This window comes from Odontesthes bonariensis, chromosome 8 (genome assembly GCF_027942865.1).
Source record: "Odontesthes bonariensis isolate fOdoBon6 chromosome 8, fOdoBon6.hap1, whole genome shotgun sequence".
In the NCBI taxonomy this organism is placed as follows: Eukaryota; Metazoa; Chordata; class Actinopteri; order Atheriniformes; family Atherinopsidae; genus Odontesthes; species Odontesthes bonariensis.
This window is the reverse complement of record NC_134513.1, coordinates 14532300-14560192: the sequence shown is the minus strand read 5'-3', so window position 1 is coordinate 14560192 and position 27893 is coordinate 14532300. Positions and strand designations below refer to the sequence as shown.

Here is a 27893-nt window from a genome sequence, read left to right as displayed (position 1 = left end):
GTGCTAACATGTCAACAGAGATTAAACTAGTTTATTATTTTCAAAGAGGGAAAAAAAATTACGAAACAAAAGAGCAGTCATATTTTACACTAGTGATTATTATTAAATTTTTACAACCATTCAGTCTGCATAACATAAAGAAATAATTCTACATCTTTGTTTCTTTCGTATTTTTGGTACTCTGATTTATACATACAAATAACAAATACAGGAACTTTTTTTTTCACAATGCATATAATCTGTGGGCAGGAAGAAAGTCTTTCAGGTGATCAAATGTGTCTTTGAGTGTGTGTGTGTGTGTGTGTGTGTGTGTGTGTGTGTGTGTGTGTGTGTGTACGTGGGCGCTTCAACACAAACCAATTGCCCGAGACCTATAGCACATCCAAAAAAAAATTTTTCTTAAAAAAAAAAGAGGAAAAAAAAAAAAAAAGGAAGAGAGACGCCGGCGGCCGACTCTCTGCAAACTTAATGCAACGAAATTCACGCAGGCAAAATCTGAGGCCTGTCCTTTCTCAAAAGTCTTTCCCTCTTGTCTTCTCGCCTCCTCTTCTTCCATTCTTTTCTTTCCTCCGGGACTTGGAGGCGTCTTCTCGTCTCGTCTCCGGCGGCGAGTCTCTCCACCTGCTGCGACTCGTACCCTTCTCGTCGTTAGCTGCCCAGGGGCATGTTTCCTCTTTTTTTTTTGTCTCACTTAATTAAAAAGTCTTCATTAAATGTATTGTATTTCATACAATTTGTACAAATATATTCAGTCTCCCCGCATCTTCAGCAGAAGATGGAGAAGAAGAAGAAGAAGGAGGAGGAGGAGGGGGGGAGTGTGTGTGTTGGGGGAGGGGGGGTCCTGTTACACAGGTGAAAGGTGAAGAGGGGTGAGTTTAAGGGAGAGGGTGCCATAAAAGTTCTTGTAATGTCTGTTTTGGTGGCATTGTGAGTGGAAAAATGGCTTTTTGTACACAAATGGAGCTCCTTATGATGTGGATCAGCTGGGAGGACGAGCCTCGGTGTGGTGGCAGCGGAGGTGGCAGCACGGGGAGAAATGTTCTTTGTCTCCCGGGTTGGAGGAAAAATATGATTTTTTTTTTTCCCCCTGGAGGTCAGTGCGCCACAGTCGAGTCGAGTCTGCAAAGCATTCACGTCGCAGAGGTACACTTGGATTTTATAAAAAGAAAATTTGAAAAAAAAAGATGAGACAACCGAGGGGGGGAAGGAGTCTGTCACTGTTGCGCCCCGGTGAGAGGGGGGTAGCTTAGATCGAACCGAGGAGCAGTCTGTTTGTCTTTGTGGATGTGGAAGCAGGTCAGCAGAGGTACCGAAGGGTGCGGCGGTGGCGAGGCCGAGGGTTCAGGAGCGATGTGCCACGAGGGAGGGAGGGAGCTTTAACCCATGGCTGTGACCATACTGGAAGGGTGGTGGGGGGCAAAGGGGAGGCTTGAAGAGGGGTGCATGGGTGTGGGGGTGGTCAGCATGTGGCCGGAGTGCGAAAAGGGAGGGAAGGAGGTCATGTGGCGGGACAGGGCGGCCGGGCTGAACGAGCTGCTCTTGTCCATCAGGCTCTTGGAGAAGTCGTCCATGTTGTCTTGGGACTTTTTGCTCTTCTTGGACTTGCTGGACATCTTCCTGTTCCTGGTCTGGATGCCTTCCTTCTTCATGGTCAGAGGTCGGTTGATCTGCTCTCGAAAGGAGACAGAAAAGATGGCAGATTAGTATTTTATCTTTGGGATCACTTGGACTCCACAATAGAGAAGTGTCGTTTGGTTTTACGGGGTTCTTTTGCGGTATTAAAAACATTTATGGGCTCATTTTCTTTAAGCAGCACAATAAGAGAGGAGCCCCATGCGAGGAGTGCAACTGTGTTTCAAAACAAATATGAAAAAATCCGGCTTAAATGGACCTTTAAGTTTGGCATTTGGACAGGCGTGCAATGGAAAAGAGGCAAATCTGACCGTCTCAGAAGATTGTTTATATATTTCCTTTGTGTGTGTGTGTGTGTGTGTGTGTGTGTGTGTGTGTATTTGACTTTGTATTTCTTTAAGATGGACTGTATATGAAGCTGTAGTCATGCCAGAAAGAAAAAAGAAAAGATGAAGCGGGACGGAGGTAAGGGAAGCGGACATAGAGAATGGCCTGGCAGCTAAAGCGCAGCCTGTCGACCACAGAGACACGTGGCCAGCCAAGTCCCTCTATCCATCCTCCTCCACAACCGTGTGGCCATCTTTTGGCCAAAATGGCCCCAGCTGCCATATTCCAGCATACGTTTAGCCGGGAATGAGAGCAGGATGATGGAATTCAGGCTGTGGGGCAGGATGATGAGGGGAGGTGGTTCCTGATCTTTCTTGTCGTCTTCCCGGATAAATGGGAACTGGGATTTCTTCCTATCGCTCTCTGAAACTGTCTGAGACTTTGGCATTTTTTCACTGACTCTTTAAATAGAGTGGCCTCAATGATCAGCGGAGGACAGAGTGGTGTGGTTTCATTCTGTAAGCTGTTACTTCATACTGGGTAACTTTCCCCAGCTCTGGGGCACGCTACGCCCACCTAAAGCCAGTCAGGTCCGTGCTCTTTGATGCTGGGATGTCTCGCAGAGCGAGCTTTGAGCCTTTGGCCCGCGCTCAGTCCTCGCCCCCAGAACATCAAACAAAAGCCAAAGCAAAAGGTTTGAATCAGTGACCACCGCAGTATGCACAGAACAGACTCTCACATCCTCCGCCAAGCATCAGCAGCTAAACCATCTGAAACCTCATCCCGCTCACAAAGGTGTCAAAGTTTAGCACACTGTTACTCGCTCAGAAAACCCCAGATTACTCAAAGAAGCCCGTCTTGTGTTTTGGGTTTAAAACAAGGTCATGTTTTGAGGCAAATTCTCTGTGTTTAATAAGTTTCTTATTTAAGCCCCAAAGCTTCTGGGACAGCAAAGTGCTACCATCGGGGTGTTTGGGGGACAGCAGTAGCCCACGCAGGCCAGCAGGAACTCTGCTGAACACCACAAGAAGAATGTCCAAATAGTTTCAGAGGGGGCAAGCTCCGAAAGAAGTCTGGGAGGATACCAAAAATAAACTAATTTGACAATTACACCGAGGTCGGGGTCAGTTCAAAAGTTAATATGTAACTGGGAAATATTATTCTTCTCTCCATTTAACCTTGGTCTGAATCTGGTTCTGCAGCGGCTAACTATCTGCCAAAAGTAACATGGGAAAATGATTTAACAGAGCGCGCTTGCGTGATAAGCAGGCCAGCAGAGCAGGATACTCTTCTCCTTCCATCTGTTGTCTGGAAGAGGGGAGGGAAAAATTACCTACATGTGGCCCGAGAGCAGTTAGCCTGTTCATTATTATTATTAGCTTGAGCCACAATGGCCGTTTGATTAAAAGTGACAGCTTTGTGCACGGGAGTGGAGAGAGAAGGCGAGATAAACGAGTCCCTGGGGTTTTCAGATTGAGGATGTGAAATGATGTGGTGAGGCACTAACCAACCCAAAACGAATCAGACGGATTGGTGGTCAGAGGGGGGACTCCAAGTCCCTGGTGCGTGCGGAACCAAAAGGCTAGAAATGCCGAGGAAAAAAAAAAAAAAAAACGGCCTGGAAATTAATCGAATTTTAATTAAGCCTCCTCCTTTAATATTCAAAAGCAAGGCGGCTGTGGGCTTAGTTCACTTAGGTCTTACACATTTTAGATTCGCACTTACTGCCAATAAATCATATTAATTCTGCAGCATTTGTTATCGCCGTGCCCCGGAAATTCTCTGCAGGGACAAGTCAGATAAAATATCCAGGGGAAGAGGGAGAGGTGCCCAGCAGGACGTGATGAGGGAGGAGATGGAGCTGCACAAATGAATATTCAAGACGAGCCTCAATGGGCTTTGCAAAGAGATCCTGGTGAAGGTTTGTTACTTACATTGTGCAGTTTAAAGTAGAGGCCGCAGGCGTTGCACACCGGGTCCCCGTTGGCGTTTCTCCGCCACAGCGTCGTCGTTGTCGTTTGACAGTTTGCGCATGACGTCCCTGCCCGCCTGGCTGCGGACTGCAGGCAAAACGGAGAGGGGAAAAACAGAGTCACATGACCGCGTAATGACCCAATCAACATGAAGATTCATCATGAGGCTGCAGACGTCCAGGGCTGCCATTTCTGCAGTGTGAAGGCCCTGTGGCACACCTTAAATGCGTTTCACACCAAATATATAGAATTTAAGATCTTTTTTTTTTTTTTTTTTTTTTTTTTTTTAAGTAGCCTGTGTAAAACTGGCAGCCCTGTACACATGAGCCACATAAGCATCTTACATGGCACCCCACTGTACATGTAAATGCAATAAAGAAAATGCCAATGCATTGTCTTTTATTACACATGAAATTTAGATACAGCAATTTACAGAAAACAGCAACAAAAAAAACTGAAGGCTTTGTTTTGACTGCATATACATTCTCCATCCCCACCCACTGGAATTAAGTTCTGCATTCAGCGCAGGCTGAAAATAGTTTGAAAATAAGGACAGAAATACCAAAAAACAAGAGCTGCTTTCACTCGAGGTTAAAAATAGCGTCATAGAGCGCATACCTCCGAGAGAATAAATATTTACAGAAGACACAAAAGCAGTGCCTTGAAATGGGAGAGCTATTAAATCTGATTGAATTTCCTCTTAAAGTGCGTGCTTGTGTCACGAAGCCTTGTTTTAAATGTCGACCTCCTGACGTCAAAACGATTGCAGCGAAAAGAAAGGGAGCCAGTGTGGATTTTGGCATCAATTAAACCTAAAAACCATATCTTATCTGAGTAAAGTTTTTTTTCCAGATTGGGCATTGTAGATATAGAATATGAGTAGACGTTGCAGAGAAATGAACCGCAGTGGCTCCACGCCACTTGAAATAGGCTACACGTGAAGACGGGAGGCGTTTGAGGCTGCTAACTTCATCCTCACACACTCGTGTTTCCCAGTGGATTTCAGCTGCCTCACAGCTCACTTTGCTGCAGTCGCTTGACATTGATGTTCTAATCTCTAAAAACAATCAATAGACAGGTGACCGCAGAGGACACGCCAAAACGTAAAGGACTACATTATCTCATGGAGGGATTTCCAATTATACACATGCGGTGGCCTAATAACCTCCTGCTGCTGTGTGCTGTGAATATCCAATCCGAATGGAGCCTTACTGGGTCCACATGATGCATGAATTATCACCTTTTTCACCGTGTCGATTCCTTCAAATTGATGCACCATTAAATCTTTTTTTTTTATTATTATTTTTTGTTAAAGGGCTTTTTTAAATACACATTTGCCCTATATTTAAGAATAGAAGTAATACGTGGTAAGTGCGGTGTTGCAACAAGACATGTTATCAGTCCGGATTGTATCTTGGCCCCTAAATGCTTCTGCTGTTTAGTTACTCGCAAGATTTTCTGCAGCTCTTCCTGATCTTTTGGGACTCCATAGAATGAAAAAAAAAAAGATAGTCTAAGTTCAGAAGTGGCAGCTACCCATACCTGACCATCCCCGTGTGTGTGTTTGAGCTGAGATTCTACCACTTAAACAATCTCAAGTCGTGACTCTGTGCTGGCCTGGCGCGGGCTCCACCGCAGCCTTTATGTTTTGACTGGGGGAGCTGACTGTGTTGTTAACAGCGACTTATCTGCGCTGCTCAGATATCCGGCAGCCCTTTCCTGAGATGTCGGGTTTTACATTAGCGGCAAGAAGTCCAGAGCAGAACTAGAACTAGTGCTGGACGGCCATATTTGCCTCGAAAGATTTTTTTTTTTTTTTTTTAACCCCCCCTCCCTATCCCCCAAAGACAGGGGAACTCCTCTAAAGCTAGAAATGCAGCTTTTGATTAGATGGGGCTTTCCCTGAAATATAGCTCCAAATGTCTTTAAAGTTGCAAAAAATGACCTAAAAATGCAGTTTTTTTATTCTGTTTGTTTGTTTTTCTAATCCAAAAATAAAGATCATAATATAGAGCTCACAACTGCAGCCACGCTTAAGCAAAACTGCCGTGGAAACCCTTAAAATGGAGGCATTTCATACAGAATGCTCTGTGAATCAATGACAATTTTAGCAAATAAAAGAATAGCATCGTCATTGCATCTTTAAAAGAAAATAATAAATATAAACGGTGCAGTTTTTTTTTGTTTTGTTTTTTGCTTTTTTTTTTTTTTTTTTTTTTTGCTTTTTTTGCTATGGTAGTATCTGAAAAACAGAGACCTGCACTTGTCGAGTCAATTTCCTGCAGCTAATAGGCCTACTTCTTCCTGGATAGGGGAAAAACAGAGAGAGAGACGGAAATGTCATCAACGGAGAAATGTGGAGGAGACGTACCAGCCGCCGCTTGGGCTTGATGAGAGGGCGATTCTGCCCGTTCATCTTGTGATAGAGTCCGCAGGCGTTACACAGATAGTGACCCGTACCGTCCCGCCTCCACAGCGGAGTCGACGTGGCCCCGCAGTTCACACACTCTCTACCTTCTGCAAGAACCAACAGCGACGACACACACACGCGCGCGCACACATACACGTACACACAAAACACGGAGACAAGAGTCCAGGTCAGTTGGTCCTTAAAAAATAAAAATAAATGAAATAATCATGATAGCAATCTCTTGATGCGTGCAAATAACGCTGGAAGGAAAAAAGGTCAGCGTGTTTTTCTTTTATGGCAGAACCTGCAGCACTCAGATTACAGCAAATACAAACAGTGATTAGTAATAATAATACTGATATTAGCAGTCAGGTTGTGGCATTTGCACACAGAACACAAAGCTGTTGAGTCAAGGTCCACAAAAATCCATAAAGAAAAGGAAAAAAAATCCTCAAACTAGTGTCCATGAACACAGTTTTTTCCACACACTTTCTGCCAATTAAAAAAAAAATCTAATTATTTCAAGCAGGATATCTTCTCTCTCATCTGCTAATTTATGACGGCAAAACAACAACAAGTGATTATCATGGTGATGATGGTGTGATAACAGCTCGTCTGTGAATACAGTGTCTTGTCTTTAAAAAAACAAACAAAAAAAAAAACAGGGTGTGTTCTTTGTTTTGAAGCGACTGAGGGGAGGGCGTTCGGCTTTTGACTGGCACTTCTCTAGTGACACCGACAGGTGAGAGGCGCACCGACAACTTCGACGATGACACGCACGGGGGGCCTGAAACCGAAACAAGGGAGCTTCAGTCTCACTCGGATTATTTGAAAGCAGATTCGCGCAGAGATTTTTTTTTTTTTTTTTTTTTTTTTTTTTTTTTAGCAACGCCGAGAGCCTTTTAGCTTTTACAGTCAGCCACACTTCCCCTTTTTCACTTTAAAAAAAAAATTCATGCTGCAAAAACACACACACACACACATTTCTCGACTTCTTCACAAACAGATAAATACGCCGCTTCGTTTAGATGCGTAACAAACACCTGGGAAAACGCGTACGTCCCTTTCTCTCTCTGTGTGTGCGTGTGTGTGCGTCTCCTTCTCTTTTGGCATGAGAAGAGTTTGCTGAAATCAAACAGGAACTGCGGCGGATCCCGTGCAAAGCGAGTTCAGAAGAAACAGGCCTCTGCAGCGCACACTGGGTGCTGCACGGCTCGACGCCTCGTGGTTATTGGTGGGACGGGGGAATACTCTTCAAATTGCGAAATATCTTTAAATGCACATTATCTCATCATGATCCACGAATTAAAGGGGGGGAAGAAAAAAAGAAAATCTTTATTTGCATTCTGATACAGAATAATCCCGGTGATATGCATCGACTAATCCACTGTTTTCTATCCTCCCGTCAAAGGCGCAGATATTAATCTCATTTCTGCCTTTCAGCTGCAATAACCTTTAAAATCATTACCCCCCCTCCTCCCCCCACCTCCTCCTCCTCCCTCCTTTTAGAATGTACAAATATCTCCCCTCCCTCGGCGTTTCATGCACTCTGTCACGGCGGCGGTTCACCCGCTTTATTCCCCGTGAATGAACGAGCAGCATCCGGTGCTCGAGCGCTGGGTAAACAATGCAACTGTGGCGTGCACTGGTCTGACAGTAATGGGATTATCTTAAACATATAAACGGGGCGACACAGCCCAGAGCGCTGGCTTCCCCTCTGTCTCTATGCCCCTCTCTGTTGGTGTAGAAGAAGATGGGAATGGGGGGGGGGGGGGGGGGGTAAAATGACCTAAATTCATCTAAACTTTAACTCGAAACCTGTTCGAATAATGATGATTTCAAATGGTTGCAAAAAGAAAAATTCCCCTTTCCAGATTCGTTTCCAGCTGTAAAATGCGTTGAACGAATAAGAAATCATTCACTATTTATTATTTTTTAAAATAGATTTTAAATATTTGCATTAATTCAAGATAATAATGATAATAATAGTATTATTAGTAGTAGTATTAGCATTATCAGTGGATGAACGAGAAGGCTTAAAGGCATTTTAATGCGCCTGTTTAGATTTAGAAGAAACGATTTGACCTGTTTGGCCTTTATCTCCAGAAGCAAAGCTGTTCATGTGAGGGATGAAAATGTTGGTTGTTGGGCCTTTTTTTAAAAGTTTTTTTTTAATCATTATTATTTTAGACAGTGAGATTGAACATGGCTGATCATCAAGGCTGCAAATCTGGGGAATAGTGTTAGATCAAAAGGGAATGTAATAAAGCGCACGCCTACCTGAACAGGACCTTGTTTTTGGTCTTGTTTTGGAACCATAACTAGAAGATGACCCACCTATCAGGCTACTTGGTGGGAAGAGGCCTGGGCCGTATTCATAGGGTGGGTATGTGGCGATGGGGTGGTGGGCAGAGGCTGACCCTGCTCCGATTGACGCCACGCTCCGGCAGTGGGCTGATTCAAGTTTCATACTCTCGGCCAGGGTCACCTGGTACTTTATGCACTCTTTGTCCTCCTGCCGCCCGGAGCTGCTGGAGCCCGGGGTGGATATGCCCGGGTCGGGGGATACGTCTTTCGGAGGGGTCGGGGGAAACGTGAAGAGGTGCGGACTGGAGTGACCGGTGGACAGAGAGGTGGAGGAGGGGGGGTAGACGGACAGGCCGGCCGGGGAGCCGTGGTGCAGGGGGTTCTTGGGGAAGGGGCTCAGGTTCCAGGGAGAGCTGCTGTGGTGCGGGGCGATTCCTTTGCTCCCCTCCAGCCAGGGCAGAGAGCTGTGCAGTAATGAGGGACGGCACACCTGGCTACCTGAGAGAAAACAGAACAAGATCACAACCTGGCTTCAGAATCGCTTCGCCATTTAGGCCTAAAAATACAGAATGAAACAGACTTGTGCACAATTTACCAAATGAATTTGGTGAAGTTTCTTTTCTTTTTTTTTTTGTTTATTACTAACATGACAATGTTTTGATCAGTGTTGGTCACAGAAGACACTTTCTTTGAAGATGATGGAATCATTTAATTCCCTCACGCAGCGAAACGAGGGTTACATCGTGGCCAAGCACGTTCATAATGTCACCCTTCAGCTTTCCTGTCGAACAGGCCTTGGTGCATCTACTTTGTAATTCAAAACCTTTAAAAGAAACTACGTCCTGATTGACTCTTCAGGAAGTTACAATATGGGAAACTCTTACGCACAGCGAAGTGAAAACAAACTTTTGGCCATTAACCAAATATTCCAGGTGCATCTGTGACTTCTGTGCCAGCGCATCTATTTGTTTAAATCCGACAGCAAACATTAGAGCACTCTAGTAAGAAAAATTACGCACGGACTTTTGAAAAACTTATTTGACATATGAGTCAGCTCGAGTGTGTGTGTAAGGTTTATACGGGAACTCGCTGTAAAGTGAGCGGTAGACAGAAACCAAAAAACACATAAGAGGTTTAAAAAAAAAAATTACATATTGACGGCGTAGTTTCGCCAAACCTCTTTGGTTTTTAATAGAAAACGGGCCAAAACTGAAACCTGGTCGGGATCACAGTCCAAATAATTCCGACCGCAGCGGCAGTAATGGAGCCTTCGCTGCTGTGTGCAATTACGCACAGGCATCTAAAGAGGATAATGTGCACATTATTAAATAAAAGGCCTAAAGAGGCCGTTTACTTACTGTGTGGAGGAGGAGGGTACCTCTGGACGGCTCGGACAGAGTTTCCATAGTATGGGGAGACGTGGTTCCCCTGTCCATCGATATTAAAGAGTACATCCACATCTTCAGCGAGGGGATACTGCGAAGGGTCCATGTACGAGTGACCGAGGCCCGGGTGATGTGAGCCGGGATGTTGCTCGTTCAACACCGCGGGATGATGGCTCATCCATCGTGGCTGATCCGTACTTACTTCCATCGCTTTGCTTTTAATTTTTATTCTTTAGCAACTGTTCATGTACGCCGAAGCAAAGCGGCACAAGTCAAAAGATAAGAAATAATCAGTCCCAAATCCGTTTGCGTTAAATCCACAGGTTCCGCGCTTGCTTCCGATCACCTGGAGACAAGAGAGAAGAATTTTATTGTCTTATTTTTCTCAACTGGGTTCGCATGCAGCGGCTTATAAAAGCGGGCGGCTCACGCTTTTTTTGGGGAATTGTGCCTCGGATCTGGAAAGAGAGAGATTTAAACACGAAACATACCCCGCATTACACATGCAACGGAGCCGTTGTCACACAAATAACGTCCAAAATGGAATCCGGTCCCACGCAGAGTTCCTCAACTTCTTCCTCTTAGGTTGAGAAAAAAAAAAGTGAGTGTTTGAGCCCGGTTCAACAAGTAGTGCAGGGCTGGTGCGCGGCGGGCTGCTTCACTGCGCACTGACCAGCTCCAGCAAGTTCAACTCACTGATCAAATCTGTGTTTGTGCGCAGTTGTAGTCCTATCCATTAACTCCTTTCCCCCCTCTCTCTCTCTCTTGCTCTCTCTTCACCCTCTCGTGCTGTGTGGCTCGTGCTCGCTCACCCTTGCTCTACCCCTCTCTTGCTTTCTTTCTCTCTCTCTCTCTCTCTCTCTCCCTCTCTCTCTCCAGTTCTTCTTTTTTTCTTTCTTTCTTTCTTTTTTTTCTTTCTTTTTTTTTTACAGTGAAGGCATTCTTTCAGGATGGCGCCAGGCAGCTCAATGCTTGCAGACAGCTGTGGCGCGACGCAACTTAAGGAGGGTCTGTCAGTGTCATCAGTTAAGGGGAGGGGCCTGCCCCTAATTGAGTATTACTTGGGCCAGGAGAGACGCAAAAGTGGTGCAAGATTTTTTTTTCTATTTTTTTGTTGAACGACCTTAACAAAAAAGAAAGCGCATTCTCGAAATACTAGATATTTGATTTTAAAGGGGCTAAAATTAAAAAAAAAATGTCATCTTGATTGTGCATCAGAACTCAGGGTGGAAAGCTGGTATTTTAGCTTAAATTAATTTATATGTCCAAATATCTACATTCATATAAATGAGACTGCTAATAAACATCGAAACGAAAATTGTAAACATCAACCTTCATGCCATTCGAACCATTCAAAAACGCGCAGTGATAATAAGGATAAAAGAATCCTTCTAACTCGATACGTGTGCTTCTGTAGTGTATAGGAGCACATTTGAGGGCAGGCAGAGAGAGAGACGCCGCAGTACAGCCTGTTGCTTCGAGCAAATGGCAGGTTGCGGGACATTTTATGCTCTTAAAATTGTGACAGTGCGTCCTCTCGCGGTGACAGGCACATTATTATAATGGCAGATCCAAATTGAGCCGATTTCCTCAACGCGAAGCGAGAGCGCCTGAAAGGACGCCTGGGTGACTGAGCTGTAAAAATCAAGCGAGATTTACTTATTCATTTCTCTCTTCTCCTTCTTTTTTTTTAAGAGAACCTCCTAATGTGGCCTATTGTCAGTTCTCACCTCGCTGACTCGTTGCATCTGCCGCAACTTCAACAGAGAGAGCAACAGCGGGTGTTTGTCAGGATTTCTGAGCTTTAGATGTAACGCTGGAACACACACGGGGGAGTGACGAAGCCCACCCACCCCATCTTTCTGTTTTATCTCTTATTTCGCATCATAAATAAGACCCTGCAATTCAAGGTGCAATTCCTTCTCTCCGAATAAGCGACGGAGTGTCATGGAATCGCGCGCGCAGGACGCCGCGCGTCCTGAGCCGCCTTTCTGCGCATTTCCGCATCCAAATCCCAGTTTGGTTTGTCCATATTAAAACTTTTAAGATTGGCAGCAATAGTGAAGCCGGGTACGCGTGTGCGCGCGCGTGGTGGGGGACTGCCTCGTCGACGCCACTGGATGTGACGTCACCGCCGTGTAACGAGTCAGGAAATGAACCCTCACACAGCGGGTTGGTGGCGGGAGCGCGCACGCCCTTGCACCACGCAGGTATCAGAATTATCCCTGAGAGCTTTGTATCACGTTGGGGCACCACAGTCATGGACGTCACACACAGCCACACAAAAGAAAAAACGGGATCTACTGTCAGTGGCCTAATAAACACCATCGTCCGTTTGTAAGGATGCACTCACAGGTGCAGACTGTAAACAAGGCCTCTCCCTCAGGTGGATGACTCCATTAGCGCGCATCTTCCCAATTTCATTTTATTCTAACCCCCTCTCTTTGATACGACGGTTGTTGCTGCAGCGGCGGAAGCGCAGATTTCAGAGAGACTTGGCAAAGCGGGTGCATTTCTCTTCTCCAGGACATAGCCCCTGCCTGGAGAGGGAGACAGAAAGATGGGGGGCGTCTCTTACACTGGCAAACCTGAGACTGAACTTGGATGCAAACTGCTGTAGCAGCCATTGTCAAGCTGTCAGCGGACCCGTGTAATTATCCCCTTGAAAAGTATCGCGGGAGCCATTATCCGCAATGTGCACTTTATAGGTGCTCGAAGGCAACACATGGTGGCAAATGTATAGCCTTGTTTTTTTTTTTTTTGTCTGTTTGTTTGTTTGTTTGTTTGTTTTTTGACTTGGATGTATCGTAGCTCAAAGAAAGAACGGGACATGGATCCCACGACTCGATTCCCAAGCTTTGGTATCAATAACGCTCGAGCTTATTCAGCAAGAAATGAGGCTGTATCTCTTTTTTTTTTTTTTAAAGTTATCGTTTATAATCCCAAACCGTCGTCATGAAGGAAGAAATAGCGGCTTCAGCTTTTTTTTCTTACAGTGTGTGTGTGTGTGTGTGTGTGTGTGTGTGTGTGTGTGTGTGTGTGTGAGAGAGAGAGAGAGAGAGAGAGAGAGAGAGAGAGAGAGAGAGAGAGAGAGAGAGAGAGAGAGAGAGAAAATGTGTGAAACCCAGCCTCCAATCGTCTATTTATTTTTCCTTTTTTTAGGTTAAAGGCTCACAAATAGTAGCGTTTTAAAGGTTGATTCATAAAAAATTTAAAAAAGAAAAGAAAAAGAAAGAAACAGGGCATGGTCCAGCCGCTCTTTTGATGGCAGAGATAATTTCCGAGTGATTGTGTCAGCCAGCTGTGATTAAAATCAAGACATGGCACAGTTTCCTCACACACTGCGGCTGACAATTTTAAGACGAGAACGGATTATTCTGTTGCCAATGTGTGTGTGTGTGTCTGTGTGTGTGTGTGTGTGTGTGGGGATCAAATATTTTCAGATAACGTCTCGCGTGCGCGCGTGTGTGTGTGTGTGTGTGTGTTTGCTTTGTCCCTCAACATCCTGTGTATGGCCTCATCAGGAACTGCAGTCATTGTTTTCCCTCATAAATAAAAGTTTCCTTCCGTCAGCTGATTAATCAGGTCACACAGATAAAAATCACACAACAAGAATAATAATCATCCTACTAATAATAATAGCCTAATAATAATAATAATAATACATCATGGGTTATAATAGTCACATGGCACCGCAGCAAATTGCAACAAGGAGAATCGTTTGTTTGGCACATTTTCTACTCTCAGAGCAGCACATTTCCAGGAGATGCAACTGTGTGAAAAAATGAACGCGAGGTGTGGGTGTTTTGGGTATTCATTGAGGCCCGTTTCATCATTCGCTTTGATATCGTGGCTTCATAATGTGTCACACGTTGGGTTTTTTTATGCCCTCTTACTTATTCCAAAACGCACAGACAGAGAAGCCGCGACAAATATCAAGCTCTCAGAACGCAGACAAAAAAGCAGAATGAAACAGAGACAACTTCGAACAAACGGCACCGCAGTTCTACTTTTCAAGAGCACGTTAATCGTTCGTGTGGCCCGGTGCTCACTGTGCAAAACGCAACATTTATACATTTAGAAACCGCTCTACCGCCGCAGGTAGGTCTAATCTATATGGCGCATCACACAGTCATTTGTCACCTTTCTTGTCTTTTCAAGAAAAAGCAGCTGCCACTCCGTCAGCATGTGAACCGACTCGGGTTCTTAGAACAAAACGAGGGCGTCCAATTCTGCTCGCCGAGCCGCGTGAAACTTGAAAAACAAAACTGGGGTTCCTAGAATGATGTGAAATGAGAACAAAAAAAAAGCCGTGAGACAGATCAGAATTGTTCTTCGAGTGTTACGAAAGCAGAGCCTCGTATTTTCTCGTCATTCTTCCCCAAATGAAAAAAAAAGAAGAAAAAACAGTTTTCCAATTGACTGACATGCGACGCTTATCTGTGTCTAAATCGCTTCTCGCCAGACGCACTGATGTAATCTGTCACTTGACGTAGGGGCCTTTTCACCTCTGGAGCCTCTGCACCTCCAAGCACAAACACTCGTTCAGCATCTCAGTCCCCTTTTAGGGCCAACGTACTCATTTTCGGCTGAAATTTGAATGAGTCCACGTGCACGAAACGGCCACAAAAGAAGCGAGCGAATACATCTCAAATGGAAGATTTTGTCGAGCTCGAGGCCGGTGGTGGTTCTCCACACAGGTTTGAATTATTTAAAAAAAAAAAGATGATAATAATAATAATAATAATAATAATAATAATAACAATTGTATAATATCCGACGCAATGCTACAGCCTGGCTATTTTGGATTAGAAAAAAAATTAAATAGCCTCTGGGAATCGATACGAAGGCGCGCGGTGTCTCCGTCTGCTCCCTGCTCGCTGATAACAGTTGCAGCTCTTGTCCCGTGACAGTGCGCGCGCGATGCCCCTTAATTTGGCAGCCTAATCATTCTAACAGCGACATTCTCCACCCGCCATATCAACACATATCGACCAAAGACGAAGATGGAGGTAACTAATAACGGCGAGAGAAGCTGCAGCCTCAGCAACTCCTTTTTTTTTTTTTTTTTTTCCTTCAATGACCCGCCGGCAAGGTAATCAGATCAATTTCACGGCTTGTATGGGATTCTGCCTTCTACCACCAACCTGAGCGGTGGGTAATAGGTCGTTAAAACGCCCTCATCTTATCTATTTTGGGGTCGTTTTTGGAGGTAGGTGGCTTTATATTTGACGAAATAGGCTAGTTTTTGGAGTGTTTTTTTTTCTTCTTCTTCTTTTTACGTCAGGCGTACCGAAGAGAGCGCGAGAGGCAACACGAGCATCGCTAAATATCACCAAAGCTAATATGCGTTTAAAACAACAACAAAAGAGCAGGTTTGGGTCAACAAACACACACACACACAGTCAACAATGGCGGTCGTTATGGATGCTGTAGCCGCGGCTGTCAACACAACGGGCTTTTTTTTTTTTAAAGAAAAAAATAAATAAAGGAGACAGAAAAAGAATTAAGCAAGTGCCCGCAGCCGAACGTGTCCGGCTTCGCCGAACTCCTGTCGAAGAGAGAGAGAGAGGGGGGGGGGGCTAATTTAGCCTGCTCGTGTTTTTCGTTTCCACTCCATTTATTTTTACGCCGAAGCCGCCGCGCGGACCCGAAAGTTTCCCCCGATCTTTCGCACTCGAGCAACATCAGTGAGCCCCACAAAATGCAGAGAGAGAGAGATAGAGAGGGAGGCAGGAGGCAGCCGGCTGGACCCGGCGTCCGGGATGCAGCCCCTGGCTTCACAGAGCGAAAGCTGGAACATTTACTGACCTGTGCAGCGGACGGTGGACGGGCGGAGGCGTTTTTTCTGCAGATGTGAAGAAAGAGTGACATAAAGGTGGAGGCGCCGGTGGCATTTAGAGACAGGCAGAGAGAAAGGCAGAGAGTGAGAGCTGCGGACTGGAAGGTGGTGGGGGGGGGGGGGGGGGGAGAAAAAAAATACACACGCGCGCCCGCCCGCCCTCGGTCAACGCGAGGAGAAACAGGCGCGCTCACAGGCTACCATACGGGCCAACCAAAGGCGGCCTCTTACTTACTGTACTGCCAGCTCTTCCGGGTCTGAACAGAAAGCGACTCAAGGCAACACAAACCAATGGGAGCGGGCCTGAATTATAGTCAACACATGGAAGTAATGCAATCATTTCAATCTTAGTTAGTCGTTGTGTTCGGTAACAGTTTAAACACTGGGCCTACACCAAAATAATATGTGAATATCTGATCTTTTTAGAGATAAAACTTGATCGTAACGCTGCAGGGGAAACCTGCTGCTGACTGAAAGCCAGTGTAAATGCTGTCTGTTTCATTTAATCGACAAGTTGCCTTAAACATGAGCAGGCTTCATGATTTAATTGTGGACATTCTATGGGATTCTATGTGATCTGTGTTGCGACTGAGCCGCGCACCCTTCAGGATGGCGCACGGGCGCATCATCCGTGGCGCCTTCAGCAGCTTGCCGCTCACCGCAGAGCGAAAGCTCTCACGCTGACAGAGAATGTTGCGCGTCCTCCTTTTGTGTTTGGAAGAGGAGCCCTTTTCTCTCCTCTGCCACAAAAGGACAGATGAAGCCGTATAGCTGGTGTCTAATCAAGAGCAAAGACGTGCGCCAGACTCCACAGCAAATTAGAGCTGCCTTTAAAAAAAAGAAAAAAGAAAGAAAGGAAAGGGAAGGGGAAAACAAAACACACATGTAAACAAACAAATCTGAAATCTTTAACCCGTGTGATAATGTGATCTCAGCTATGCCCATTGTGGTCTGGTGGTGGGGGGTGAGAGGGGGTTTGCTGTGAAACCTGCAAAGCTCCACATACATCCCACCGCTAACCCGTAGCATATATAGAGGGGCCTGCTAGCCCGCTTATTGACACCATGGTTGATTGAAAGGAGCACCAAGCAAATCCGATCCTTCTCTCTGTGAAATGCACTGAGGAGTGGAGAGGAGGGAGAAGAAGAGGGAGGATGCTGCAGGCTCGGCATCTCTCGTGTGGCGCCTTGACTCTTTGAAGGAGAATGTAAACTGATCACACCCAAATTTATCTTTGGGGAAGGGATTCAATTAAGGTAATAAATTGAAGATGATTGGCGCAAACCGCGTTGTATGAACTTGCGAATGCGACCACAGCCAAATGCGTCTCTCTCTCTCTCTCTCTCTTTTTTGTTTGTTTTTTTGTTTGTTTGAATAGGAAATAAATATGAATTATTCAATATTTTCCACGTGTGAGCGGGTGGAGCTTTTCATTTAGGGAATTAGTATTTCAGTAAATAGAATGACAAAATAACACATCCAGATCTTAATGATTTATTAATCTGCTGTTGATGTAAATAAAGTGCTTATTTTGAGGGGGGGGTTATTAGCTCTTCGTTTTGAATGTAAAGGTGAAGCTGTGATGAATGCGCGCACTGATGGATTTGATATAATGGGGGAGGGGGGGGGCGGGGCATCGATTAAAGCGGCATTTATGCTTAAAGCTTATTAAAGGTGTAAGAAAAAGATTAATCATGGGGGGGGGGGGCGAGAATCAATTTTGACTTGTTCGGTCTGGATACAGAAAACGAAGGAGGGATGATTTTTTTCATTTTTGGGAACCATCTTTGAAAGTAGGAGTCAGTCCTTAATTAACTGTGAGTTGGAAACGCCCGGGATGCCGGTTTTTTTTCTTCTGGGGGGGGCCTTTACTTTGCGTCACTGAGCCACGCAGTTGTCACGTTCAGGGCCAAAGTGGCTGCGTTGTTCTCCAGGATCCGGGCTATAATCATGACGCCCAAGTCCAAAGTCACGCTGCACTTCACCATCCCACCCCACCCACCCTCTCCTCTTCTCCTCTGCTCTTGCATGCGCCCATCGCTGTGAAATCGCGTGATTAACGTAGAATTCGACGTGAGCAGCTCAGCGAAACCCCCCCCCCCCCCCCCCCCCCCGATACGCATCGGGCCATAATAACCGGAGCCTGTGCGCATGCGGCGAGCGGCCTTTCCTCCCATCAGTTCCAGCCAGATGATATTTAGAATCGAACTGGCAGCCATATATATGTATATGTATATATATATATATATATATATATATATATATATATCACCTTTAGAAAAAGAAGAAAAAAAATCGAGTTAATTTTTTTGCAGATTCAGCTGCAAAATATCCAGTGCAGCAGACGTTTTTTTTTAAAAAAAAAATCTGTAACCCGCCCCATGCATCGTGGCCTTTATAGTAAATCATTTAGGCTCTCCCGCTTTTATAGCCTCCCGGTGAAACCTAAATTTTATTAGCCACTTCCCCACTCCAAATGTGAAATAAATGCTGCAGTAGCCTATGTACCCACCCAACACCCCACACCACCCCCTTTTTCCCCCTCCCCGCCTACACGATTCTTCGCTGTAAACACCGAATAAGATGACCTTAATTTGAGACAAAACACCACCAAAAAAAAAAATGTATGGGCCACGTATTATGTATTTACTTATTTATTCCCTCAATGTGTTTTATTATCCTCGTCCTGTGCACCCTCCGAACGTTAAGCCAAACGTGCGTGCGCACGCGTGTGTGTGCACGTATGTGTGTGTGTGTGTTTTTGTTGTTTTTTTTTCCTGTTTTTTTTTTCCTTTTACGGCGGCTTCTCCCTGCGATTTTATTTTAAAATATTAGGCCGAGGTGGGGAGAATTATAAACGACTCTGCTCTTATCTGCTCCCTTCACGTATCCAGGATCACAGAAGCTGATTAAGAAAGAAGTCACAGCCAACGCTGGATTCATAATGATTTGGAATAATGAATCCTTATCTCCCCTCTGCAGATTATCAGCCTTTCAGCTCGCCATGTTTTGTTACATGGGATAATTTATTGCATCTAATACATCACAATGAATCTGATGGGGGAAAGTGATGGCCATGTTAGGAGAGAGAGAGAGAAAGAGAGAGAGAGAGAGAGAGAGAGAGAGAGAGAGAGAGAGAGAGAGGCTGCTTTTTCTTTTTTTTTTATCCCGGGGCAATGAAATGCCTTTACGATTTTTAATTGGTAAAATATAAGGGGGATCTGATAAAATAAAAAAAAAGAAGAAGGAGAAAAAATAGAAGCACAGAGGTATAATCTTGCCTGCTAGTGTTCCAAGCAGCACTCTGCACTATAATTAGTGTGTCAATTTCAACCTGAAATTAACAACATCGACCTGCCATCTCCGCTCGCGCCGGTGGAGTCAGCGAGATCCTAATTTCGCATGATTTATTTTTCACCAAGAGGAGATAATTAATCATAAACACTGCAAAACAGCGCGGCAAAGTGGAGATAACAAAAAAAAAAATATTTGCATCTAAAAAGATTCGATGGAGCTTTTTTTTTTCTTTTTTTTTTTCCTTTTTCCTCCCGTCCCACCTGATCTGCGGTTTCTCCACGAGCACGTCCAAACGCTCTTTAATTTTCCGTGATTAATCTTTGGGTGGCGATGTGTCATTAATCACTACATAAGATGGTGGGGACTTGTTGTAAATAGCGGCCACAGCGTGGGGAGCTGTAATTGTTGGACTGTGGGAGTGTAGCATCATCGCGCGCGGTGGGACGCGTGCCATCTCCCCCCCACCCCCCCTTTTCTTTTTTTTTTCTTCATTCTTTCCAAGTGGATGTGGGAGGTGTAGTCTGGTCTAAAACCCACAGGGATGTAGCGTGCAGAAGCCAGGTATATGGCTGTAATAATAATAATAATAATAATAATAATAGTTATAATATAGAGATTTATTGTTATTGGATAATCAGCCTTTGTTTGGAAATGATCATTGGAGCGGTGCCAGAGCAGCTTTGAGTTTTTTGGATGGCGCTATGTTTAAACTCGGGCGTGCACGCCGTGCCAGGATAAATTTGCATTTTATTTGCAGCTGTAATTAGCTGATCAGCATCTCTCTGTCTCCTCCTCTGTCCATGTTTCTTCTCATTATGATTTTGCAGCCTCTTTCACCCCAATTCCTCATATCCCAATGTACTGGCAGCGCCACCAGATGTTTATCGGTTTTATACCCAGGGACGCATGCCATGTCAAACAAACCGAGGATGGACACTTACAGGCGGCTGCCAGGCAAGCCTCCGTGCACCTCCCCGCCTCCACCTCTTCCTCCTCTTTCCTGGCTGAGCAGAATAATCCTGGACTGGTTGGCCACTGGGACTCCAGTGAGGGTTTCATATGAAAGGAGTTTAAAAAAAAACAACAACAGCCAGATCACACTGGTTGTTGCTTAAAGGGAGTCTCCAAAATAGCCCCGATTTTATTCAGCCCGTGAAAGAAAAATCTTAATCTATTGTCAGTGCAGAAATGGCCCATATACTGGCTGATGGAAGGCTGCGATGCCCAGATATCCAAGATAGAGATGTGGAGATGAGCTTTAATGAGATGCAAGGCTGGGGAGTTGGGGGACAAACATCCATTCAGGAGTCCTCCCAGGAGAGATCAGCACAATGCAACCTGCCTGTTATCTACAGGGGAATGTACTCCCTCTTTAATGAACAGTCGTTTATTAAAAACACACACTCTTTTAACCTCATAATTGAAAAAGGCTTCGCAGGGAGCCCCCTCGACCCCCCACATCGCAGCTGCACTGCTCCGCTGCAGAGGACGCATGCAGTTAGCCATCTCCATGTAGATCATCTGCGCTGCAACAATCACAACAGGGTTTCGCAGAGGCCCCCCTCCCACGGCTGTGCCTATGATATACAAATATTTATCCACTGATAAGGAACCGCAACGATAGCAGATCGCCTCCTATTCCACTGCGCCAGGACAGCTCTTTGTCAGCGCAGTTTCAGCAATTACAAAATATTTTCCCTCTCTCTGCCTCTTCTCACTCTCTAAACTTCTCTGTTGCTTTTAATTCGTTATTAGGGGGCTCCCATAAGCCGCTTTAGTCAATGACTGTTTGTGGGGTTGTGGAAAGAAAGCAGGGGAGGATAGGGAGGAGGGAGGGAGGGAGGGGGGGATGAATGAAAGACTGGCTTCCCTCGCAATCCACGGAACAAATAGCTAACATTTAACGTTTACACCCTGCCTGGCGACTCACTGGCGCTGCGAAGCCGAGCCCAGCCGGGCTAAAGTGTCCCGAAAGCCTTTGGAGGGGTGTAAGTCCCCGGCTATCGGGTTCTCCATATCCCCCCTTTAAATGACTGTCAAAGAGGTAAATATCGAATTGCATGGGGTCCCGGTCTCCCCGCCCTCTCTGGCTCTCTGAGCGCTCCCTGCCAGCCTGGCACCAGTAATGCGTTACTGTAACGTGATTAGCGACTCCTCCGCGAGCAGGCAGGGATTTCCAGAGAAATTCTCTCTTTATTTTACACTTGCGAATGCAGCCGTCATCATCGGCGCTGAGAGGTCATATCAGGCAAATTAGGGAAACGAAAACTACCTGGAGATGGGTGACCCTTAATGATGGTCTGTTGTTCCTTGACTAATAGTTCACCCTGTCAGTCATCAGCAGGCGGAAACTGATACATGTAGAGACTTTGCAGCACCATTTGATGAACTTTGGGGCTATTTGAAACATAAGTAGGGCCCATTAAGTGCAAGTAAATAAAAGCCTCAGGAAAAGAGATTCTAGGAGCAATTAAAGTGTAAGTTTTGAATGAATATTAACTGATGTGAGGATGTGGTTGATTTGTTTTTTATGCTGCTAGTGGTTTCTGATTTCAAGAGTTTGGACAAAATGTTCAACAAACACCCCTGAATGTAATTTATAGATCGTGCAAAAAAGTCCTAAAGCCTGAAAAACTTGATATTTCAAAAGAAGATTATATCATTTGGCCTCTTGATTTGTTTTTTAAGAAAAGGAGCAAAAAAAAGTTCCATTTTGGCTTAATAAAATGTGTAAATGTTTAAAAAAAAACAAAAGAAAACAATTAAATACTTTTTTTTTTTTTTAAACAAGCAGGAACTGTGACTGACGTTAGTTACGTTCACGGCACTTTTGCACAAGGTAGAGAACAGAAACAGTCTGAGGGGTTTGGAAAAAGCTGAGACATATTTCATCCATTTATTGTCCATGCTGCATGTGAATCAGCTGATTCACATCCACAGAGGACAAATCTTATAGGCCCAAGATGGAAGGTGTTGTCAGTGGTATGCAGGCAAACCAAAAAAAAAAAAGGCAAGGAAATATTTCTCTACTTTATGACAATATTAAGATTGTAAAAAGAGGATAAAATGCATCTCATTAGACACAGCGTTACTTTAGCAGTTCTTATGGAGATGCAACTCTGCAACGCTATCAGGTGCATGAATCACATGTTTACACCACAGAATGCTCCATATGTGCTACTGCACAGGGCATAATATCGTACGTTATGACGTACACCTACAGCATTCTTTTCCTCATTGATATTTCCAGGAAAACAGTTGGTGGAGATCTGCCCAAAGAACAAATAAATAAAGTAAAAGATGAAAACTTTATTTATTTATTTTGTTTGTTTCAGGATCCAAATAAACACGAGTAAAAATGTACAGTGAATATCTGAATGCGGATTTAATCTGAGGAGCTGAGTCCAAACTGAAATGTGTAAAACCTAAAGTGGGGTGCACTAATTCTAGCAGGGACTACCTTCAACTACACTCCAAAGTTTCCCATATTAGACACTCAGTCGTGTTTGAAAACGGCACATCCTTTTTAACAGCGTATAGCCTTATCTACAAGAGGCCTATGCATTGTCATTAATCTTCACTGGGCTAATTAAATTAATCCATCGCCTCTTGGCACTAGAATATAACGACCACCACTAAATCTGCTGCTGGATAACGAATTTGTTTTTAAATGAGAAGAGTTCGAAAGCTTTAATAGCTTGCAAAAAAGCACCATTATCAGTTCAAATTATTTTACTTTCAAACGGATGCTCCCAAACAGAAATGCACCTTTTAGTTTTCAGATTTTCTCTTCTTTTTTTCTTCAGTGAACGGGAGGAGGTTGGAGAGTTGTGGTTTTGATTGACAGTCCGTCCGCAGGATCATGTTTAATCCCTGCCTCTCTCGAGCCTGTTCAGAACTCATTTCTCCACCGCGAGATGGGGGACTCAGATGGTTGCCAAGGCAACGGTGATAGTGCTAAGCCATTTCCATTTTCTGCGAATGAGGGAGGGAGGGGCGGGGGGGCGAAACATTTGCAACAGAGGTCGTCACAAAGTCATTCACAAACACAGCGGAGGGGCCCCAGTCCTCAGAAGGAAACAGAATACACGTTACTACCTCAGAAGTACAGCTTTCATCCTTTACTCATCAGGAAACGGCGCTCTGGGCCGTTACTTGTTACTTCAGAGGTAGTATTCAAATTGTTTAGGTACTGAAATAGAAGAAGGAATATCGCTCACTCAAAAGAGCCGGTTGCAAGTTCTGTATATACTTTGGAGACGCAGTAACTGAGCTAAATTTACTCCCAAGACCAAAAAGTTGTCCTCAATTTTCTTCGGTGAGCGTTGGTTCATTGCTACTATGTGTAAGATATACATTTCCCGTCATAGTTGTTGAGAGAGAACTCATTTTATTGTCATCTATGAAAAAAAAATATTTATAAACTCATCGTGTTCTGTGCTGTTTATGATTAGAATGTTTTCATAGTAACTAAACCTGTTAAATATACAATATATCTTTAGAAAATGCAGTGAAATACAGATAAAAGTGCATGCAATATTCAGAAACCTCCCCCCCTTACTTATGTGAAAGCATCCTTACAAATCAAAGCTCCATGAAAGCTTTAAAAGTATTACAAGTGAAATATATATCATTTCATATTGGAATGTTATGATTTCTGCGTTAACGCAAGCTACTTTTGAACTAATTTGCAGATCATACTTTCTTCGTTCATCCATTATTTGTTTTCTTTTTTTTTTTAATTCCGAGAACAGTTAGGAATCCATTTACAAGCGCTCTAAATGTGATCATCAAAGCCAATTATCTGTAAACTCACAGGAAGTGAATTTCCTTGGACGTGAACTCGATGGGCTTCAGATTGACATAATACAGAAATATGGACGAAACCTAAACAAACAGGCAAACATATACAACATGATAAAAACGTAGTAATAATAAGTAAAAGTAGAAGTGAAATAACGATGGTAAGAGTCAACCGTAACCAATAACTAAAGCTGTCAACTAACTATCCACACTCATATAAACATGTAATTTCAGCAGTTTGAGATTTGTTTCAACTGTTGGTAACAAGTTCAATAATGTTGGTGGATGTTTGTTCACCTCCCTCTCTCTATAAAGAAGAACAGTTTTTGTCAACGTCCCTTTTCAACATTTACAATCTCACCTCGGAGTCCTTCTTTCTCTTAATAAGGGAGTTGAGGACTGAAAATGGTGGTTTTTAATTCCCAAATGAGCAGTCATTTCAAAAGTAAAAGAAAGGAAATGTTTTGGGTGACAACAATCGGAGTGCATCAACACGTTGTATCAAAGCTCTTTGTGCAGGAAAAAAAAATAAAAACGGCAGAAACTTGGATGTTACGGGGTTAGACATGGTACAGGTGACACACCTAGGCTTAATACATTTTCCTTCTGTTCTTTGTGTCTCCACAGAGGATCCACAGCAGAGCATCATCAGCACCCAGTCACGACGTCCACAAGAAGATGAAGGTGAGCCAGCCTTTCTGATCAAAGCGCCCGTCTATAAAGCTTGAGGCTGGCCTTCCTAGGTGCGTATGTTGCCTTTTATTCTGAAGGCACACATGCATACACACACATCTCCCTCACCCTGACAACAGTCAGAATTGCCTTTGCTTTAAATCGGGCTGCTAAAAAAAACTGCTGCCATCTTTCTGTTTGGCATTTTAAATCAACAGTCTGCTTCACCTGCATGTGGAATGCTGCACCCGTCTCCCCCGGGGTGCTGCTTACACACGACCAGGTTGACGGTGTCAGCGCACCGTCGGGGGTGTTAATGCACTGCTTGTTAGTTTTAATTAAGTAGCCTTTAGCCAAGTGATCAGTGAGATCAAGGCAGTTTAAATAAGCACCACAGGTGCAGCAAACTGCAGGCGAGAGCGCTGGCTCCAGCTCTGCTCTGTTCCTCCGTCACCTGGCCTCATTAATTCCAGACATCTTTGCCTTTCGGTTGACACGACACCACATCTGTCAGAATGTAGCCCACTCTCTCAGTCAGCCCTGGCATCACTGGTCTCAATTTTATTTCTCAAGCAACCAACTTTCTTACCAAGCAGAGAGCCACAGGCATCTGCAGAGTGTATTTGGTCTGTGTATACATGATAAAGAGGTATGTTAGGTGAAGGACAACAATCTGGTTGAGGAGCCTGATCAGGAGGAATAATGATAATAAGGCTAATAAGGTATCTCTCTCCAGCACATTGTTGTAAAGTTTGCATGTCGCCTATGAGGCTGCTTAAATTAAGCCACATCCAGCAGGTCTTTTTTTTTTTTTTGATACACTGAATATGCAAACATATTTGACAATGAGTAATGTAATTGCAGATGATGCTCTAGGCCTGTCTTTTTTTTCTTCCAATTTTTTAAACCTTTCAGAATATTCTAACTGCCCTCCTTTCACATCACATCCCAACAGCTTTTGAAAAGCTGATCTTTAAAAAAAAAAAAAGAAGAAGAATTGATAAAGGAGTGAGAAGATCCACAGGCGGTGGAGATAGAACAGTTGCTCGCAGGCTGAAGACATTCCAACCCAGTCAACACATCTGATGAAAGGTCGGGATATTGTTTAAAAAATGAGCAGAATTAAACTATGAGTTCGAGATTTAAACTTTTAAAAGAACTGCTGGTGATTCACTTTGGCTTTTTGAAAAGCTGGAGTGTTTTTTATTAAATTAGCCTGTTGTCATTTTCATGTCATTGTAGTTTTTTTAATGACTTTATGCCTCCACCACATATGCCCCTCCTAAATAGCCTCCATGGAAATGGGCTTTCAAATCACAGCATTGTGTGAAAACAGCATGCCACTTCAGGCCTGTTTGGACAATCATTTAAACACAATTCAAGCTCTCTGTGTGTACTTTTATGGTCTTAAAGGACTTGCAAAAATTGCCAGGGTAAAAGTTCAGGGTGGGTTGTTATTCAGAGCTGTGGTTTCGGACACAGAGGGCACCAAAGGGCGCAAAAGGTTTTCTACTGCCCAGAGGTTGTTAAAATTTGTTATGCAAGAAATCATAACACATTTACTGGATTGTCAAAAATCTGTCTGAGGACAAGGTGCGTCAAACACTGCTGTTAATACACATGATAGCTGTCAAGTGGGCCAGTGCATTTCATGAAATTGCAGGAAAATTCGAATAATTCTCAAAAACTACTGTGCAAGCAGTACAAATAATGGACAGATTCAGTCTCTGCGATGGCTACAATAGGGTCATGAGTCAAACATCTTCCTGCACAAAACTAGAGTACATAGTTAGAAAATGTCATACTGGGTGTCATTTTCCACTTTACATGAAGAAGTCCAGGGTGCATGCATCTTTATGCACCAATTTATTCAGCATTTGAAGAGGATTTGGGGGGAAATGATGTCTCATTTTGCTGATGTGAGCTTGCTCACCTTCGCGCTGAAACACATACAAAAACATTTGGATTATCAAACGACACGTAGTTGCCCAAATAATGGCCAAACACACAGTTTCAGGTTATAATCAGGGCCAAATCAAAGAACTTTTAGGACAAATAGTCACCTACTCCCAATGACAGCAAGAATCTCTCTCCTGCTGCAGGAACACCTCAGTCACCTTCATGGGAAGTGCCAGGGAGGAGGGTAAGGGGTACCTGTACCTACACCTGGAATTGCTTCAGCACTCACAACTTCCTGTTATTTACTTTTCTTTTCAAAATTTGTGAATACAATTTGTAAAATTACTTTTACTTCCTGGTAGCCAAAGCTTTGGTGAAGTCAGTGAATCGCCGCTGAAACTGATCACTTTTTACTCCATAAAGGCCCGTGCCTGGAGACTCTATCACAGCTTGGAAACGAAAGCAATTGTGTACACAACAGGGCCTCAACGTTTCTGTCACTTACAAAGCCATACACAGACGCGTTAATAGACTCGTACGCGCTGATATGCATATCACTGACACTTCCCGTGACAACAGCAAGCTGCGAGCGTGGCTTTTCTTGTCTTTTGAAAAACTACTCAAGAAACAGCAGCGGGGGACTCTCGAACCAGTAACCCGGCTCTGTTGGCTATAAACTCTGAGAGAACAATGGCCCAGGACAATGACAAAATCATTGATGCCGTCGCACTCAGCCACAACAACAGATGCATTGTTTTGTTCTAAGGCTGTTTATTGGTCACATGTCTATCAAAAGTGCATATGTTTAAAAGTATAATGCATGCGGTTGCTTTAGGCATAAATTGCCTATCATTATCATTACATCTATGGACCAGAACGTGACGGATAAGTCATAATTGTGTGTCGTAAATGTGTTACATTTTTTATTCAGTGGTATTTTTTCCATTGGCATGCTTGTCAGGCTGACATCTTTCTTTCAGATTAGTTTCTGCTCGCGTTTAAAACAAAGCCGGCGTGGAGCTGGTGATGCATATGTGCACATATGTGTGTCTGAGGTGTTGCTCATTGATGGGAGACTCTGGTGCCACCACGGGTCAGTTTCCGCTCTGTTCAGTCAGCGGCAGAGAGAGGCAGTCATGCTGTCCATGCTTCTTTTTACTCAGAAAGAGGTTACACAACGTAAGAGACACATTTATTAGCTTTTCACTTCTTGGCAGAGAGATCACTATACGTGCAAATGAAGCTGATATTACAGAACAACTGTCTGCTACACCTAATCTGGACGCTGATTTTGTCAGGTGACATTGTTACAAAATTAGGATTAAAGCAGAGCAGCAAGCTGGGAA

General features: G+C 44.1%; 1 protein-coding gene and 1 long non-coding RNA gene across 13 annotated transcripts; one reads left to right on the top strand and one right to left on the bottom strand.

Moving 5' to 3' along the window:
- Window positions 1-4: 4 nt before the first annotated feature.
- Window positions 5-15954, bottom strand: gata3 (GATA binding protein 3). Of its 10 annotated transcripts, none has more exons than XM_075471864.1 (7): window positions 15846-15952; window positions 10526-10614; window positions 10008-10380; window positions 8623-9147; window positions 6304-6449; window positions 3894-4019; window positions 5-1667 (listed from the first exon to the last, which is right to left on the bottom strand). In XM_075471864.1, the coding sequence occupies exons 3-7, from the start codon at window positions 10240-10242 to the stop codon at window positions 1377-1379; spliced, it is 1323 nt and encodes a 440-aa protein (XP_075327979.1). In that variant the 5' UTR covers window positions 10243-10380; window positions 10526-10614; window positions 15846-15952; the 3' UTR covers window positions 5-1376. The 10 variants fall into 10 exon arrangements, with proteins under 10 accessions (XP_075327979.1, XP_075327985.1, XP_075327981.1 ...); XM_075471870.1 differs by lacking the exon at window positions 15846-15952 and adding an exon at window positions 6190-6236 and having other exon boundaries at window positions 6393-6449; window positions 8680-9147; window positions 10526-11560; XM_075471866.1 differs by lacking the exon at window positions 15846-15952 and adding an exon at window positions 6190-6236 and having other exon boundaries at window positions 6393-6449; window positions 10526-11543.
- On the top strand, window positions 14894-27296 carry LOC142385379 (uncharacterized). 3 transcript variants are annotated; one of them, XR_012770171.1, is made up of 4 exons: window positions 14894-15129; window positions 24604-24719; window positions 25604-25740; window positions 26751-27296. It is a non-coding gene; the product is annotated as an uncharacterized LOC142385379 (long non-coding RNA). The 3 variants fall into 3 exon arrangements; XR_012770169.1 differs by having other exon boundaries at window positions 25604-27296; XR_012770170.1 differs by having other exon boundaries at window positions 14894-15246; window positions 25604-27296.
- Window positions 27297-27893: the final 597 nt, after the last annotated feature.